Source organism: Miscanthus floridulus, chromosome 16, assembly GCF_019320115.1.
Source record: "Miscanthus floridulus cultivar M001 chromosome 16, ASM1932011v1, whole genome shotgun sequence".
Lineage (NCBI taxonomy): Eukaryota > Viridiplantae > Streptophyta > Magnoliopsida > Poales > Poaceae > Miscanthus > Miscanthus floridulus.
In genome coordinates, this window is record NC_089595.1 from 71,932,271 (window position 1) to 71,950,330 (window position 18,060).

The 18,060-nt window shown below is 43.0% G+C and overlaps 1 protein-coding gene across 1 annotated transcript; it reads left to right on the top strand.

Annotated features, from left to right (window-relative positions):
- The first annotated feature begins 9,470 nt into the window (after positions 1–9,470).
- Positions 9,471–16,626, top strand: LOC136512560 (AP2-like ethylene-responsive transcription factor SMOS1). Its single transcript, XM_066506532.1, has 10 exons — positions 9,471–9,849; positions 10,794–10,876; positions 11,775–11,783; positions 11,866–11,954; positions 13,694–13,767; positions 13,848–13,898; positions 14,209–14,276; positions 14,385–14,959; positions 15,036–15,122; positions 16,329–16,626. Exons 1-9 carry the CDS (start codon positions 9,602–9,604, stop codon positions 15,084–15,086), a joined length of 1,248 nt encoding a protein of 415 aa, XP_066362629.1. The 5' UTR covers positions 9,471–9,601; the 3' UTR covers positions 15,087–15,122; positions 16,329–16,626.
- Positions 16,627–18,060: the final 1,434 nt, after the last annotated feature.

Consider the following 18,060-nt stretch of genomic DNA (forward strand, 5'->3'; position numbering starts at 1 on the left):
AAATATATGATAGTGACCAGTAGACCAGTCTCATTGGATAGTTTCATAACGTTGTTTTTAAAACTACCTTGTCATATAGAATGGAATGAAACTTGGATGAAACATCCATTCTTAATACAAAGTTTAGCTTCATAGCCATTTAATTTCATGACTCATAGAGAGTATTCGTATCGAGAGAGTTTTATCAATTTTACCTCTCTTCTTAAATACACTACCATATCATAAAAATGCTTATGTGTCATAAAAATGAAACTCCTATGACACTACACTGACACTGGTCGTATTTTATAGAGCCGGTTGGTCTATCCACTTCTACAAAATCGGGAATTTTACCACCGATTGTGAGTGTTGAGTTGTGATCCAAATTCAGTTATGTACAAGATAAAGGCTAACTTCTACCGGAGCGAAGCGAGACCCATCGCCGGGAGGCTTGGGCCGCCTATTAGGGTTTTCCATCTCTATATATACCTCCTGTAAGACATTGTCTTGGGATAAGAAAAGTTGTAAATCCCCGACGTTTGTAACCTCACCCGATATAGTGAAGATTTGCTGGCTGGTGTCTGTGGTTTTTTCCCTTCTTTCTTACAAGGGTTTTCTACGTTAAAATTTCGTGTCCCCTGTCTTTGATCTATTGTTTTTGTCATTTATATTGCCTATCGTTTCTAACGGTGAGGTGCCCACGATTGTCAAAAAGTTTCCACCAAATTTTGTTTCCCTATACTAGCGATGGTACCCAAAGAAAAATCGACCTGATAAGCGACAACCATCGTGATACGCACGTACAACCTACGCGACCCGGCCAACCGCACATGACACAAACTCCAATTATATCTTGCGACACAATCCACGCGTGCAGTGCGATACAAAAGCTACTTAAAAATATATACAACAACATCTATCCCAAAACACGTACAGCAACAGCATCATATATCCCACAGGATAAGACGCGCACGGCATCTCCATCATCTCTCGAGATCTCCCATCGAACCGTAATATTCAAATCGGGTGCTCTCACTTTCTTATTAGTCATTCACCGAATCCACATCCCCAGAAGGTCTACCCCGACTGCCCATTAATCCTCTGTGGTAAGCTAACACTCGACCTCGTTAACGATAGAGTTCTAGAGTCACTTTCCATGCAGGTAAGCCCTCGATCTTGGTTATGACAATGGATTCACTGCCCATTTTTAGATAGGCAGTGGAGAAGATGAACGGAGTAAAGCGAGATAACGATAGGGGTAGGATAGCACCACATGTGAAGCGATCTTCCTCCGGCATGTGTGTAACGAGGAGAGTCGTCACTCCCTACCTGATCCCTAACTTACGTTCCAAGTCGAATCGGCTTCCTCCGGATATCTCCAATCGCGTATAGCTGATTTGATTCACGTGGCTTCGAGAAGAAGGCCTCCCATGTTCCCGTCTTTCAATGCAGGCGGTGAGCGATCTTGGAGCCGAACAAGAACGAGATCGCCAAATGAATAGTTTATTTGTATCGCGACGCGAAACGAACCTGCGAATCAGGGTCGATATACCATATTTCTAATACCAAATTAGCAACTTTTATGTGCGGATTTGTCCTATTTCCTTCTTTGATTGATGGATTTTGTGCTCCTTTTGTGCAATTGGCGGCACCTCCTTTTTAGTAGGGATTGGGCCGCTGAACACTGCGTTTGATGGTTTTCCATTCCTTGTTTTTTTATTTGTTTTGAGTTTGATGGAGATTTCGGTGCACATTCCGAAGGACCGAAAGTCAATCAATTCACAAAATTGGATGCTTTTCTGTTTGTTTTCGTGTTGTTTTTGCTTCTTGGTTGTGGAATGCTTCCTGTTTTAGTACGGATTGGGGAGCTGAACACTGCGTTTAATCACTTTTTCCATTCCCTAAGAAATTGAGTTATTGCTTGATTTGCTTGTTTGATTGAGTGGATTTTGGTATCGATTCCGAAGGGAATCCCGAAACCAATTCAATCAAGAAAAGTTCCTACTTTTGGACTGCTTTGTGAGTTGGTTCCACTAGAGTAAATACCAAAAGCGAACAAAATGGAAATGTTTCGACCTACAACTCAACTTGCGGAGAGAGATAGGATCGTAATGGAGGGCTAAGACTAGCCCACTTATTTAACATGTTATTTGATCCTCTATTTTCCGTGCATTCGCATGGATTTCGGCCTGAGACGGGACGCTATCACTCTTTTCCAGGAAGTCCAACGTTAGCCTACGGTCAATAGAGTCATAAAAGCATATATCAAAAGCAAAAGCTGTTTTGAAAAAATATCTCATCAGCTACTCCTTGAGTTTCTGAGAAGCTAAGTAGGCGACAAGAATGAAATGCTCATCAATCAAATAGCTGCTTTTTTTATGGCCTCCATCTTCGAGGGCAAGATCTATTCCAATAGGGAATTCGGCATTCCCCAAGGTAGCTCCTTACTGGTAGTCCTTGGTACCTGTACACTCTTATCTTTGGAATACTCGATATTATGTACAAACTTCAATTTTGTATTTGAACTGGAAAATCAATACACTTTGCTAAGGGAGAGAAATGGAAATATTAAAGAAAATAAAGAAAGATAGGTGAAATGCCCGCGGGTTAGCGAGGTTGGTCGGCATAGTATATAGATAGTGGTTTGTTGGCTTCATCTCTAGGTTGGGATGGCTTTCCTTCTGTGTATCGAAAGCTGGAATTGGAAGTCGAACAGTTGGGATATACGGTTCGGTGGGATAGTTTTATATTTTCAATAAGCCTTCTTGCCCCTTCATGTTCGGTCAGACAAGGAAGTTTCGAAAGTAGATCGATGGAAGTTACTTGTACGAGGAACTCATCATGAATCCACTAATCGTTGTTGCTTCCGTTATTGCTGCTGGATTGGCCGTAGGGCTTGCTTCTATTAGGCCAGGAGTTGGTCAAGGTACTTGCTGCAGGACAAGCTGCAGAAGGTGAGACAGCCAGAAGCAGAAGGGAAAATACGAGGTACTTCATTGCTTAGTCTAGCTTTGATTTCAACATCTGCGTTTAAAGACCATGCTTTTCATTTTGGTCCTGCCCACTACCATTAGTTAGGCATTTAAGCTCAGACCAGCCCTACCTTCCTACTAGAAGATCAAAATATGAATACACCAATATGGCCTTATAGTCACAGAACAGAGACATCATGCAAACCTTCTAGCCAGAGATATAAAATTACTTAGAATGAGAAGTTCATGTTTTATAGACAAGTAAGATAACAAGTTAAGCAATACGAATCCATACTAGGAAAATGTGAGTCCTAGGCACTAGAATTGGTTCTCTTCTCCCTAATCCCTATCACCCTTTCCATCCTCAAGTGTTACTTTCTTATTACCTATCTCCTCTGCTTTGGCTCCTTTCCCAAAGGATCACCCCCTCTTCTTCCAAGCAAGACTACGAAGCAATCAATAAACGGGTATGCGAACGGAATGAATATAGGTTGTTTTTTGAAGAAAGGAAAGGATTTTGAGGAACTACATCCGAAGCTTGTTCGATTGACCCGATACCGAGCCCTTATGTTTTTCAGAATATGTGCAACGAAGGATAGCCTTGCTTTTGGTTTTTCAGTCAACCAATAGTAGATACAGGAGGAGGTGCTATTAGAGAAGAATTAGTTGATTTATAATACCCGTCGCTTGCTTTGTCAAGGGAACGGTTGACTTTTCGAAGATAGTATAGTATTTGGAAGGAAATGCCCATGATCAGTTATCCCTAGCGAAGGCGAATCATCCCCTAGCGCTAGCTAATAATTATAGGTAGGATATGAGCTATTAGAGATAATCCTAGACCTTTTCTGAGCTATAGACGTTCTTCCCTGGCTTATCCCCAGATCCGGGAATGGTTTCCTACCCAACGCTAGCTCTATTGAGACACATTCCTACCTAACGCAAGCATATTATCCTCGAGCATAGCAAGCTATTCCTATCCTACTCTACTTCCTAAGGGAAATGGGATTAATGCATGCTATCTGGTTACGACAAATAGCCTACTTCCGGTACAGCACCTTCAAGGGCACCCTCTTTTGTTATTCAATAGGAGGATTAGAATGAGGATTCGTCAGTATCTGGGGCCGAAGAGAAAGAGGTTATTTCCTTTGCTTTGGGTTCCTTCCTCTGCTAAGGCTTTGGTTGAATTGTATTGACTACGAAAGGTACGGTGTAGGTTCGCATGATCTTTCCTATGATTTCTATGAATAGATGACTACGGCTAACGCAAGAGGGATTCCTGCAACTAACACTAGAGCAAAGGGAAAGGACAATGAAACAACAATAAACAGATTGAAGAGCTATTAGTATAGGTAGTATTAATTAAACAATTAGTTAGTTTGGGAAGACTGCTTTGCCTGGATGGGATGTGCGAGACTGGAGTAGGGTTACGGGATAGGTCTCCGAGTTGAACCTGTGTTTTGTGATGACATACCTTTCCTTTATAAAGTATTTACCAGATTCGCTAGTAAACAAGAGAAGGTCCAGGGAGAAACAAGTTTCGGGACAGACAATAGTGGGGAAGTAGGCAATCCAGCTCCCATCAGGATTACATAAATTTCAAGTTGGCAACTAACATCTCCACAAGCTCGAGCTCATAACGTATACGAATGGCGAATGGTTCGATTGAAGTTGAAGTTTTGGGGTTTGACTACGCCTTCCGGGGTGAAATAGGATTTATCGCAATTCAAATCTATTAAAGTATAGTGATAGTTCACACATTAGCAATTAGCAATGCCTCAAAGCAAACATAGGAACTAGGGAGTTCATCGATAGACTTTCCCTTTAGTTTTGTACTTCCCTGTTTCGGATTTGAATATGTCTTGTTTCGCAATAGTTGTAGAGAAAGTCCATCCCTCAATCACGGGACAATCCTCCACTCCAGGGCAAAGGTACTTCCAAAGCAGACAAGGTTCATCTGTGCATGAAAGGAATGAAACAAATTCAATAGATTCAATAGGATCATCCCCACCGAGATCGGTACCTATCTAGATCCCCAGCTTCGATAAGGCGTCCTCCTTCGCATTTTGCGACCATTCCCACGAGGACTATGATTCAGATTATCTAATGTCATCCCCAAACATAATTACACCTCTAAAGAGGAAGGGACATCCCTCTATCCGGTGTGGGTTCCTACGAATTATTGTATGGTTTCGTCATAGCCGATAGCCGCTTTCCGATTGATTCCTAGCCACCTCTGCCCTTGCTTTTTGTTATTCCATAGGGGTATGGATTGAAGTAATCACTAATCCAGGAAAGATGGATCTTTAGCTAGCTTTACGGCAAAGCCAATACGCCATGTATCAAAACAATAGGGATAGGGGTAATTGTATACCACCTACGAATAGGAATATCCTGGGTTTAGTAATAAATCTAATCTCATCAATTCTAAGCATGGTAACGGGCAGTGCTTCTATCCAATGGCCAGGGATCTATTCGATTTATCAATTTGCTAATGCCGAAAAGCTTAGGTTGTTATTTCATCGTCTTGCGCTAAAAAGGCACCCTCCTATTATGCTAAGGCCAGGGACGGATAACGGCAAAGTGGAACAGCAATAGCGAAAGCAGGTACAGTAACGGCGCTATCCCTAAGCGGCTATGGCGAATCAAAATAGAGAAATTTAGAGCGTTGCGAATTTCCTTCTAAGGAAAGATCCTACCAATCACAGGCTTCCTAGCTTAGGGCACCTTCCTTGCTCCTCAGTGGATAGCACTTTCTTTTGATAAATTGGCAGGGACTGCGTACCATTAAAGGGAGTCAGTGGGCACCGTAAGTAGTAATCGAGAGCTTGATGAACATACCAACCAGTACGTGAATTCTTAAAACAAGTGGAGGAAGAGAGGCTATATCTAGCTTTCCCTGCCTGGTGAGCCCGTTCACCTAGTCTTTCCATGCTTTTAGTGGCATATGACTATCTGAATGGCATATGCTAATCTCAATCCTCCAGCTAATAACTCTCGCCGGGTCGAGGCAGATCGAGACGCGCCAAGCAGCAAAGAGGAGACCGGACTCCGGAGGGCCAAGCCAAGGGGATCCAACGGCCGGCAGCGAACGAACTCGTTGGATCAATCAATCAATGTCGCGCTGGTACGGAAGGGCGAAGGTGTTGGGTTTGACGACGCTGGGTTTATGCGGCGGCTGGAAGGCCAGGGCGGCCTGGGAGGAGATGACCGACGCGTCGTCGAAGCCGGCCTCGATGCTGGCGCGGGTCCCGAGCTACTTCTTCGCCGACGAGTCCGGGGGCGGCGACGCCAAGGACCGGCGGATCACGGAGCTGGAGGGGAAGCTGCACGCCGCCTCCGAGAAGAACGAGGAGCTCCAGATGTGCCTGGATGCTCAAAGCAACCGCCACGAGTTCCCCCCCCCCCCCCCGTCGCTACCGCCGCCGCCACAGCCACAACGGCCTTGAAATCCGTTGGCTGCAGCTGTACGCATGACGTCTATCGACTCTGTTGATGATTTTCCCTCCTGCACGCGCGCATGTTTATAGTAGTAATAATTATTGGGTACCATATATTAATACTAATATTAAGTACCCATCAGGTATATTTGGTAGGTGCTGCTGTGCAGTATTAAAGTACTACTGTATGATTCGATTTCGACCGTGCATTGTGACCGTTGGGCGTATCACGAGAAACTTGCGTAGCTAGCACACACACGTTGCTCTCGCGTGTGTCTACGGTGACTCGGAATTTTGTTCCGTTTGTCCGGTGTTTCCCTTCTGATCTGATCGATGCACCTGCATCTCGTGTCGTCCTGGTGTCCACGTCATGATTTGGATCTCACCACATCACGATGATTCGGGTGTTCTCTCTAGCGAGAGCGTGTACGGTGGGTGACATCAACCATGTAGTGAAGTCAAGAGGTGCCGCATATTATTTTGTGTGGCATGTAAGGAAGAGAGATAGGAGAGAAAATGTGTCATCTAGGTCGTGTTGGGTAGTCGCCTAAGCATATCATGCTAAAGTCGTGGTGTCGCCTAGCGTGCGGCGCAGGATTTCGGCGCCAAGGTTTTGACGAGTGTAAATGAACTAGTATGTTGTGTTTTCGCTGCGGCATGCTACAAAAAAAAAACAAAAAAAAAAAAACTTGGTCCGCGGTGGCTAGACCGCACTACATTCCATGTAGAATGGTTTATAGGAGTCTTCGCGTTGTGACAAGTCTGCGTTATGGCACTTGACTTACGCATTAGGTCGTCCCTCAGACTAATGACGCCGTCGGCTACTGTCATGTTCTGCCCCACGTGTAAGAGAAATATTCCTAAAAAACAATTCATTAACAAGTAAGATCTAAACAATTTTAATTATAGCATCAACATATATATAATATTTTTAGAAGAAAACATGAATTATAGCATCAACATATATATAATATTTTTAGAAGAAAACGTCAACTAGTTTCATATTTTTATAATTTATAATAAATTAATTACGAACTTGTAGAGATCAAACCGGATTTATATTAATATTAGAAAATAGAAAACCGCTTTTGAAATCGGCCGATGACCAAATTTGTCCGGTTTTGACAGTTGGAGGATGTCTGTTACCCAGTTTCATAGTTAAAGGTTGAAAATCAAACTTTAATGCGAGTTGAAGGATAAAAAATACACTTTATCCTTAAAAAATGCTCACAATCTTTTCCCTTCCTCGCTCATCAAGGCTTGTCCATGAGTGATAGAAGCATCCTTTTCTTATTATTCTTTCCTACAGTCCGATGAATTAGACCTTGCTTGGTTGTACATGTATCTAGTGGTGGGCCTAGGATTTTGAGGTCGGGTATTCAAGGTATGAAGGTGTGTTAATTTTTCATAATGTAAAGTCTAATATTTAGCTGTGAATGTGTTTTTTTTTTGGGGAGGGGGTTTGGGGCTATTTTTTTAATACTCTAGCTGTAGTTTTCACTTTTTTCTAATACACAAACGACACATTGTATGTAGATATCGTTTTGGAAAAGTAATGGGTACCGGGCTTGCTAGCGCATGGACGTCCAGACGCCCGCGTCTGCAGTAAAATTTTCACGCCATTTTGCACGCCCACGTGAGGCCCGCATCGCCCCGAACGTCACCTAGCATCAAGAAGAGAGGGAGGAGGCTGTGAATGCTCAACCGACGTCGCGAGGAGGAGGAGACACTGAGGCGAGGAGGAAGATGTAATATCCGATCCACTTTTGAAACATTCAAATGCAACACTTGCAACATACGTCTAAAGGCAGATGAAATATTTGGAACATGTATCTGAAACACTTGCAAAAACATTTAGAAAACACTTGAAACCATTACAAAAACATACGCAACATCCAGATAAAACACTTGCAAACATATTTGTGAAACATATACAACATCCAAATAAACACACTTTCAACAAACGTCTGAAAAACAGCTGAAACATTGAGAACAAAAGCTTGCGACATACATGTACAACCATTGCGCATATGCAACATCCATATAAAATAGTTGCAACATACCTCTGAACCATCTCAAACACTTGAAAAACAGACTCTTGCAACATGCGCTTTCAAGCGCAACATCTATTAGCTGCTTAGACGAAAATGGAGGCCAGTGGACGCAAAGCTCGATGCTATGGAGTGGCGGATGGAGCACGGTTGCAACGGGTACAGGTAGGGGCGGCGCGGGGAGGGTGAGATCCGTCTCGCGAGCAAGGGCACGCAGCGTGGGTGCGTGGCACGAGTAGGGGCGGCGCAGGGGAGAGCAGGGGCGTGCGGTGCGCAGACGCCATAGAGCAAGCGAACGAATGATGCAGACAGGGGCGGCCTGTTCGTTGGTTGGTTTCTGGGCTGGTTTGGGCTGGCTGATGCTGGTTTATTGTGAGAGAAAAATACTGTTGGCTGACTGGTTTGGGCTGGCTAAAACCAACAAACGAACAGCCTGAGGGGCAATGTGGGCGGAGTTTGTTCCGCGAGTGGGCAACTCGGTCCAGGTCCGTTCGGACGGATGGCCGACCGAGAGCATTATCGAATGGGTATTCAACTGTTGATTGTAGCCAAATAATTCTGCTCTTAATAATTGAAGAAAAACACATTAATAGTATAAGCTGTTGCACTGTCACTGTGTCTTACGCTTTGTCTAGTACGGCATGCTGCAGGCGCGGATACCTCGACACGGCGACGCGACAACGCGGCCTCCCTCGCTCTCGCAGCCAGAAACCCGCGTCGACCGAGGACTCATCAACTCAAGTCGAGGCACCAGGTCTACCTCGAGAAGCGCGCCCGTTGCCGTTCGAGGAAACGACGACGGGCCGATCCGATCCCCCGTTCCCATGTCACGTCCGGGCCCAACCCCACCTTGCCCTGCGCTTCCCCCATTCCCGTCCCATCGCGAGGGCAACTCATCAATGCCGCATCCTCGGATTCCCCTGCGGCCCCGTCCGCCTGTCTCCCCTGTGCCAGCCCACTGGGCTCCACGCGTCCCTATCGCCCCAACCCCGCGGCCCCACCCCACCCTGGTTCCACACCATTTCAAATCCCACCACCACACAAGCCGCCCCACAAACGGTCACCCGTTTTACGCTTCGCTGCGCACACCGAAACAACCCCTCGCCGTCGCGGCTCGGCTCGGCTCCGCCCCGACCGATCGATCCGGCCGGCGGAGGGCGCCATGGCCTCCCCCAACCCCGACGCGGCCGCGGGGCTGCAGGCCGTGGCTGTGGCGGGGGCAGGGGAGGGCGGCTCGTCCTCGTCGCTCAGCGCCGTTGCGGGGGCCGCGGCTGTGTCGTCCGGGGAGCTGGTGCCAAGGAGGGCGCTGGCGGTGCGGAAGGAGCGCGTGTGCACGGCCAAGGAGCGCATCAGCCGCATGCCTCCCTGTGCCGCGGGGAAGCGGAGCTCCATCTACCGCGGGGTCACCCGGTACGCGCCGCACGGTCCCTGCCTCCCCCCTCCGTGCTACTCGTTGCCGCCTGGCCCGAGAGCTTAGGCCCCTCGCTAATCTTCCTTTGCTAAGAGCTTGCCATGTTGTTTCTGCCACTCGGGATCTATTACTATATGTGCGCAATTCCAATACCCTGTAGCTGTAGGTCGAATGGTTGCGGCACAGATGTTTTTCCTCCCATGCACCGCAGAGGTTTATTCCCCGTAGTACAGTTGGCTGTAGGTGGAATTGGAAATGAGGCGGCGATCTCACGTCTTTAGGAGGAGCTTCGTTAAGTTAAGCTCTCTTGAGTCTTAACAGCGTTGACCTTCCGATCTTATCAGGTATCCTAGTCATGAATAATTTTGGCAACTACTTGAATTCTAAAAATCTTTGGCTACCATTCACTGTTCATGGTCTCACAACATCGGATTGGATCAATGCTGTTTTATTCAGCATTCACTGTTCATGGTCTCACACTCTCACAACCATTCACTGCGCATGGGTACTTAGTCGGTGTAATACCTAGAGTTTGAATTCTTCTGAAGCAATTTCGGTCCAGCAACTGAATCGAAATGATTTATGTGTGTTTTCTGCCACTACCAGCAATTTTTACTAAGGGCGCCCGCAGTGGCAGGACTTATAAGCTAGCTCTTAGCATTTTTTTTTCATTTTTTAATAGAAGGGAGAGAAAAGCTAGCTCTTGATCAAGAGCTAGTCTCGTACACACATTCCAAGATCATGTGAGGGTGTCATGTGGGCCTAATCATACTATGAGCCAGTGCTAAGAGCTAGCACTATTGGAAAGGTTAGCTTAGAGCTAGTGACTGACTTATACCATTGCGGGTGCCATAACATTTCTATCACGACTTTGTAATAACTAGTTTCAACCTTTTTCTCCATTACCTTATATGATATAGAACTGACTTTGGCTCGTCAATAGGCATAGGTGGACAGGTCGATATGAGGCTCACCTTTGGGACAAAAGCACGTGGAATCAGAATCAGAACAAAAAGGGGAAACAAGGTATGTCTCTCTCTCTAATACAGAGTAGCTGCAGTTGTATGTGTTCTTGAATTCCTAAATAGATTGCAACTGTCAGATGGGCAAACTTGTCCACTACAACCTGATTAGGTTGAATAGATAGTTTGCCTTGGTTATGTAGACATCCAAGCTTTACTCATAAATTAATGTGAACTAGTAACTTCTCGCTCATGTGATATATAACATAGTTTTTGGTTGCATGTACCACATACTCAGACTTTTAATACGTTGCCATTGATATGTACTTGAATACTCCCTTTGTTTCGCAATGTTTGTCTGGTCTACATGCCTGGGTGGTATAGTGTTTGATTGCGATTACATGGAACTATGATAAATACATACTCATTGGACATATTAATTATTCATCTATCCAATGAAACTAGGTACAATCTGATTTTGTGAAAAGATCGTCAGTTATTGAGCCTCTAAGATATGTGGACCAGACAGACTTTGTGAAACATATTTATAATATTGTGATTTTGCTTTTGTATAAATATACCCTGACAGAAATTAATGGTCAAAGCTACATGTCCAAATCGACATTTCTTTTGGTGACTGGAGGAATCTTCTTCAACCTAACACTTGACACTCAAACATGCTTTCCACCTTTCCCACCGTGCTGTGAATCGGTTGGGCTGTCACAGAATAATGATTGTTCTTGCATCATTACATAATCACTGCAAGACATGGATGGAAGTAAAGAGCTATGCCTGCTGCAGTTTCCTCTGATCTATTTCATATCTCTGGGAGATGCATAACTGTATTTAGTCAATGATATTGTTTTCTTTGTAATGTTTATTTCTGCATAGCTATCATTGATCTGATCTGATTGAATTGTTTCTTTTGCATGGAAAACTACATCGCACAATCGCTATTGCAGTATATTTAGGTAAGTGGCATCCTGGTTTTAACTTAATTTGCAGAGTTGCTATGATTTTCTTAATTTCTCAATTCTGTGTGCAATAACATAGGTGCATATGATGACGAAGAGGCTGCAGCAAGGGCCTATGACCTTGCTGCATTAAAATACTGGGGAGCTGGAACACAAATAAATTTTCCAGTGAGTCATTTTTACTTGTGTGATGATGATTGTGACTTGTGTTTTTAATTGTTGTAAGTTCTCCCACTTTTTTTTTAGAGTTCAAGGGCCATCGTCCCCTGTCTTTGAAATTCACTAAAAGACAGTAATATTCAATACAGCGCAGTGTATATGATCCAGCAAACCCCATAAACCAGAAGACCAAACCTAAATCAAGACTTCTGAAGAACCTACTAAAAGGAACCCACAGAAACCTCAGCAGCGCTCGCCACTGAACACCAGCCTAAAGAAACAACCATCAGCTTTAACCACAGAAAACAGCACCCAAGAATTACAAGATCAGCAAACTGGATCTCACGCCAGTCTGCAAGAGCTCCAGCCTTGAAATCATCATCAGAAGAAACCAGCTCCGGCTTCATCTTCAGGAAACTCTGCATTCGGGTCCACCACTTGCAGCTTCTCCAGAGAAACGTCCAGTCCCACCACTGCCTTCAGGGAGGAAGCCACAACACCATAGAAGCTTTCCTCTTGATGTCCAGCACTATTCTTGACAGGGAATCCTTCTTGTTCTCTGGGCACAAAATTAGCCAATTTTGTGCCGTATATGCAATTTTGTTCAGCAGGATATCCATCCCTTTCCATCCCGTATTCTGAAAACATAAGTCATTTCTGAGCTTCCATAAGCTCCAGAGAGCAGCAGCAGTAATTATATTCACCAAACCATGTCTTTTATTACTAAGCCAAAACTGGCCAATGGATTCAAAGGAACCTCCCAGGTTCACCTCAAGAATCTCAGAGAGCAAACACCAGAGCTGTGCAGCTACTGCACACTCAAAAAACAAGTGTAAAACAGATTCTTCCTTACAACAAAACAAGCAAGAAACATCTTCTAACTTTCTTCTCTTACTCAAGTTATCTCTAGTAAGCACTTTGTTTTTAGACAACAACCACAAGAAAATCAGCTTTCTATTGATAGAAATTGTTTAATTCAGGAAGCATCTTGTGGAAACTTTTTTTCCGTAAAAATGACCCTTATTTGTTTCGAACACTGAGCAATGAGACGTCAAAATCTGCTTTCCGTTAAGAGAAATTGTTTAATTGAGGAAGCATCTTGTGGGTCTCCTTTTTTTGGTTAAAAAGTCCCTTCTTTGTTTCCAACATTGAGTAATAGGTGCATATATGCAAAGAAATCTTGACAAAAGCTATTGAACAACATAGCTTTGTACTTTCAAATTGGAGGTTTTGAGACTGCAACCAGATGTAAGATGTGTCTACATCATGGTTGTTGCCTTCTTTTTGTCCTTTATTTTGAATTTGACAAAGTGTGGTCCTGATATATCATGCTTGCACAAGTACCTGCTGTACTCCTTTGTATTCACATGATGAAATGATGGACAAGAAATTACACTTCCGAACCTGTACTTCTATCCATTAATTCTATTATTTTTTGTAGTGATATTTGGAAATGGATGTTTGCATGTCATAATTGCGCAGTTCTATTTGAGTAGAATGTTTTCTTTTTTAGAAGATTCAAGTCGGTCGACTGATAAGTGCAATAAAAACAACAATATCTTCTGTTGAGTGTGACAAAACAAATGTATCAACACATAGAATTGCTTGAACTGATAACTGTACATGAGTTGCCAATGTAGAGTATTATGCTAGCTCTGTTCCATGCTTATTATCACAGTAGTCAATTGAAGCTGTGTTGTATTTTTTTGATTTTTCAGACTTATGTTCATATATGTTTGCTTATTTAGGTCTCTGACTATGCAAGAGACCTTGAAGAGATGCAGATGATCTCCAAGGAGGACTATCTCGTCTCTCTTAGGAGGTATATTTGTGCATTTCTAATATATATATACAGATTATTCTATTTTATTAAGCACTGACCAGAAGATCCATCCACTGCAGAAAGAGCAGTGCCTTCTACAGGGGGTTACCAAAATATCGTGGGCTTCTTAGGTATGTGTTAGCTATGAAGATTTCTATCGCTGCTAATGGAAATTACTTTTTTATGCAAACCCTTAATTCATTCTTTAATAAAGAAGATTTCTATCCTTAATTAGGAATATTTGATTTCACCCATACAAACTTATCTCTGTTTAAGGAGAAAAAGCAAATAGTCCATTTACTACCAATTCCAATCGCTAGTTTGATCCTAGCTACCTTGTGCATAAATTTCTTCACTCTCTGTCACAACATTAAGTCGTGTGCATTAAGTCAGAATCTTGGCACTTCGTAAAGCTTCACATTGGTGTGCCTTATCATGCAGGCAACTTCATAATTCCAGATGGGATACCTCTTTGGGACTTGGCAATGACTACATGAGCCTTAGTTGTGGTCAGTCTGTACAGACTTCTGCTGTTCTTTGTAGTTGTCAAACTCTAAGGTGATAGAAGTTGCTATCAGATTGTGTGGCTAATGATTTTATTACTTCTGAAACTACAGGCAAGGATATCATGTTGGATGGGAAATTTGCAGGAAGCTTTGGGTTAGAGAGGAAAATTGATCTTACAAATTACATCCGGTGGTGGCTACCAAAGAAGACAAGGCAGTCAGATACATCTAAAACAGAAGAAATTGCTGACGAAATTCGAGCTATTGAAAGTTCAATGCAACAGACTGAACCCTATAAGTTGCCTTCTCTTGGCCTCGGTTCGCCATCAAAGCCCTCTTCAATGGGTTTATCAGCATGCAGCATATTATCTCAGTCTGATGCCTTTAAAAGCTTCTTGGAGAAGTCTACAAAATTATCTGAAGAATGTACTCTTAGCAAAGAAATTGTAGAAGGAAAGACTGTTGCCTCAGTACCTGCTACTGGATATGATACAGGGGCAATTAATATTAACATGAATGAGTTGCTAGTGCAAAGATCTACTTACTCAATGGCCCCTGTTATGCCTACACCAATGAAGACTACCTGGAGCCCTGCTGATCCTTCCGTGGATCCACTTTTTTGGAGCAACTTTGTTTTACCATCAAGTCAACCTGCTACAATGGCGACAATAACAACAACAACAACGGTTTGTTTCACTCCCTGATAATCTAGATAAACTCTCTTTTCTGATTTTACTGAATCTGACCAATGATTCACAACAGTTTGCAAAGAATGAGGTAAGTTCAAGTGATCCATTCCAGAGCCAAGAGTGACTGCATGAGCTTATTGAAGCAGGATACTTTAGATTGGTAAGTAAATACTCCAAATCTGATATTGTTGCTAAATGTTTCGATTAATTTTTCATTAAGTTTTAGCTCAAACTTTTTACTTTTTGTGTAACAGTAACAACCAAATTTTGGTAAAGAGACTGGAAAGGAAACGTCGAATTCTTGAACTGATTGATTTGTATGTTCATAAAAACATATAACTAATTTGACAAAGTAGTCTTTGCCCTAACTCCTAGTGGTATATTAGATTAAAATTATATGGTGCCCAAGGGGGCTGACGCCCTCTTTAGCTAAAATATCATGTTGCAATGTTTAAAAAAAAATCATCACAAAAATCATGTATGTAGTACACCCAAAGTTAGTGTGGTGCAATAATTCAATTTGAAATTCATCTTTGATGTTGAGATTAATAAAACAGAAGTGTCACTGTCAGCACATAATGAACAGTGCCAGGTTGACTGCTTATCTATTTTGTTTCTTGACATCTAGGATGAATTTCAAACTGAATTGTTGCGGCTATACTTAACTTTATGTTTACTGCATACATGAGTTTTGTGATGATTTTTGAAACATTGCAACATGGTACTTTAGCTAACGAGGGCGCCAAATGTGCACTCATTAGAATATTTATCTTCCTTGCAAAAACTAGTGCCATTTTTTAAATTGTAGATGGTGAAAGATGATTAACATTACACTAATTAGTTATTAACTACTGCACTACAGAATGCTTTCATATGTCTCTGCATCTTAACTAGCATCACTTCATGGAATAATGTTAATGTCATTCACATATGGATAAATGCCTATGCATAAGCCATGGAATTATTTTTTCTTGAACATGTAGGAGAGTTGCGTATCATTATATTAAAAAGAAAAATCACGTAGAGAAACCGTTACAACCAACACAGGCAACACCCCACCACACTCACATCCCTAGAAAAAGGCATGCATGATAGAAATGGACACTCCATGGCCTTGCCCTGGCAACTTGATTTCAGTAGGAACCTCGTCAGGAAATTCCCATGCTTGCAGTAGGTGTAGGTCACTACCAAAATTGATAGCCACAAAGTGCACCCCATTTTAAGATTAGTAAGAACTTTGTAGATATCCATTGACTTGTGCATGAGAATGGCTATTATGTCCTTGATTGTTGATTTTATTTGTATTAGATTGCTAGTTTGCTATTTAAAGTTTAATAAAGCTTTGGACATTTCAATTGATGAACAGGTCAAAGGCAACATCCTGTGCGTCAACTAGATTCTTTTTGTCCAGCTTTTGATGTCGCAACTTGTGAGCAATACTCCTTGTTTATCCATACTTCATAGGACATGAATAGAAGGTAAGACAAGTGCAAGCATAGTTATGTAATATACAGTGGCTAGTTGCCAGAAAATGAGATTTAGTTGTAGAGCTGTTTGTACATATTGAGATGGTTGTTTCAGTTAAGGCTCAACAGATTTGAGGAAAATATCCAACGAAATGGTACAACTCTAATGCTAAATTAGTTATTTTGTACAGATGATTCCAATGCTTGCTATAAAACCTCCTTTGCTACAAAACCTCCTTTGCTATAAAACCATACCTCATAATTTTATGATGGGCCATAACAGTTTTTATTAGCTTAATTACTGGTGTAAACTTATAGAAGATGAAGAACAAGAGTAGCCAATGTTATCTGCTGAAATAAATAGCAGTTGTCAGTGGTTTCATTTACACCTCGTGCAAATAATTTCATGTTTTGAGATTTGTCTTTTTGCTAGTTTTATAGTGGTTTTACCCATCCCATGTCCAAGTGAGGGAAAAAAACTCTTCCACGTGCCTAACCTTGGTATTAGATTAGGAGGTTGGATTTGGAACAAACCTCCATACTCTTTGAGAGTTGAAACAACTCTTGTCTACAGGAAAGATTTACAACTACGGTCCTGTTTGGCAGCATTGCTGTCACACGTAAAATGCATTCCACCTGCAATTCGTTGTGATACATATAGGTATATTAGGTAATACTTTCACCGGTAAACTTGCTCTTTGATAGGGGGGAAAACAGCTGTGCTGATAGCATTCGCACACATGCAGCCTATGTCAGTTACATTGCAACTGATCTGGGTTTTGCAATCTGAATTTGCAAAACGCTTTGAATTGATTGCATGAAGTCCAAGAAGAAAAAGTTATTTGGCCATGGAGATCACAGTGAGCAAGTTAGAATGACACCATTGCAACAATCACTGAAATTTCAGAGCAAAGCTTGAAATTGAAGACAAATGCTAAGAAAATCAGAGAGCACGATGTCGACGACGCTCGCTGCGGCGGCGCCGGGAAACTCAGAAAAAGGGAAAACAGGTCCGCCGGACAGGCTGACGACCGATAGTGTGATTAGGTTTTCTTGTTTACAGAGTTCTTCGATGCCTCTCTTCCTCTCCTTCCTTCACTCTTCTACTCCTCACGGATGGGCCTGGGCTCACAGACGTTACAAACCCAATTTGGGCCAGTCACTCTCCTGTTCTTGGGCCTCATGCGATTTCCCTTCCTGGGCTCGGCATTCACTGGGTGTGGTGTGGTGACACCCCCCTCCCCTTGTGACCCGGCATGTCCCCAGGCCGGAGCAAGAGGAAAGCGCTGTTGTATAGCCTCTGCATCTTCCCAGGTGGCAAGCTCTGGAGCCAGACCAGACCACTTGATCAAGAACTGAACAACCACACCTGAGCGACGGGAATGGAGACGGCGCTGCAGAACTGCTTCAGGAACTTGCAGGCCTTCCTCAGAGTCTGGAGGATCCACCGAGAGAGAGAACTTGGTTGACGGGGCAGCCTTCAGTAGAGAAACGTGAAATACCGGATGAACAGAAGAGTAGTCCGGCAGGTCCAGCTTGTATGCGACAGCTCCGATCTTCTCCAGCACTTTGTAGGGCCCAAAGTAACGGAAGGATAGTTTCTAATGAGCATGAGGGGCAAGAGACGCCTGG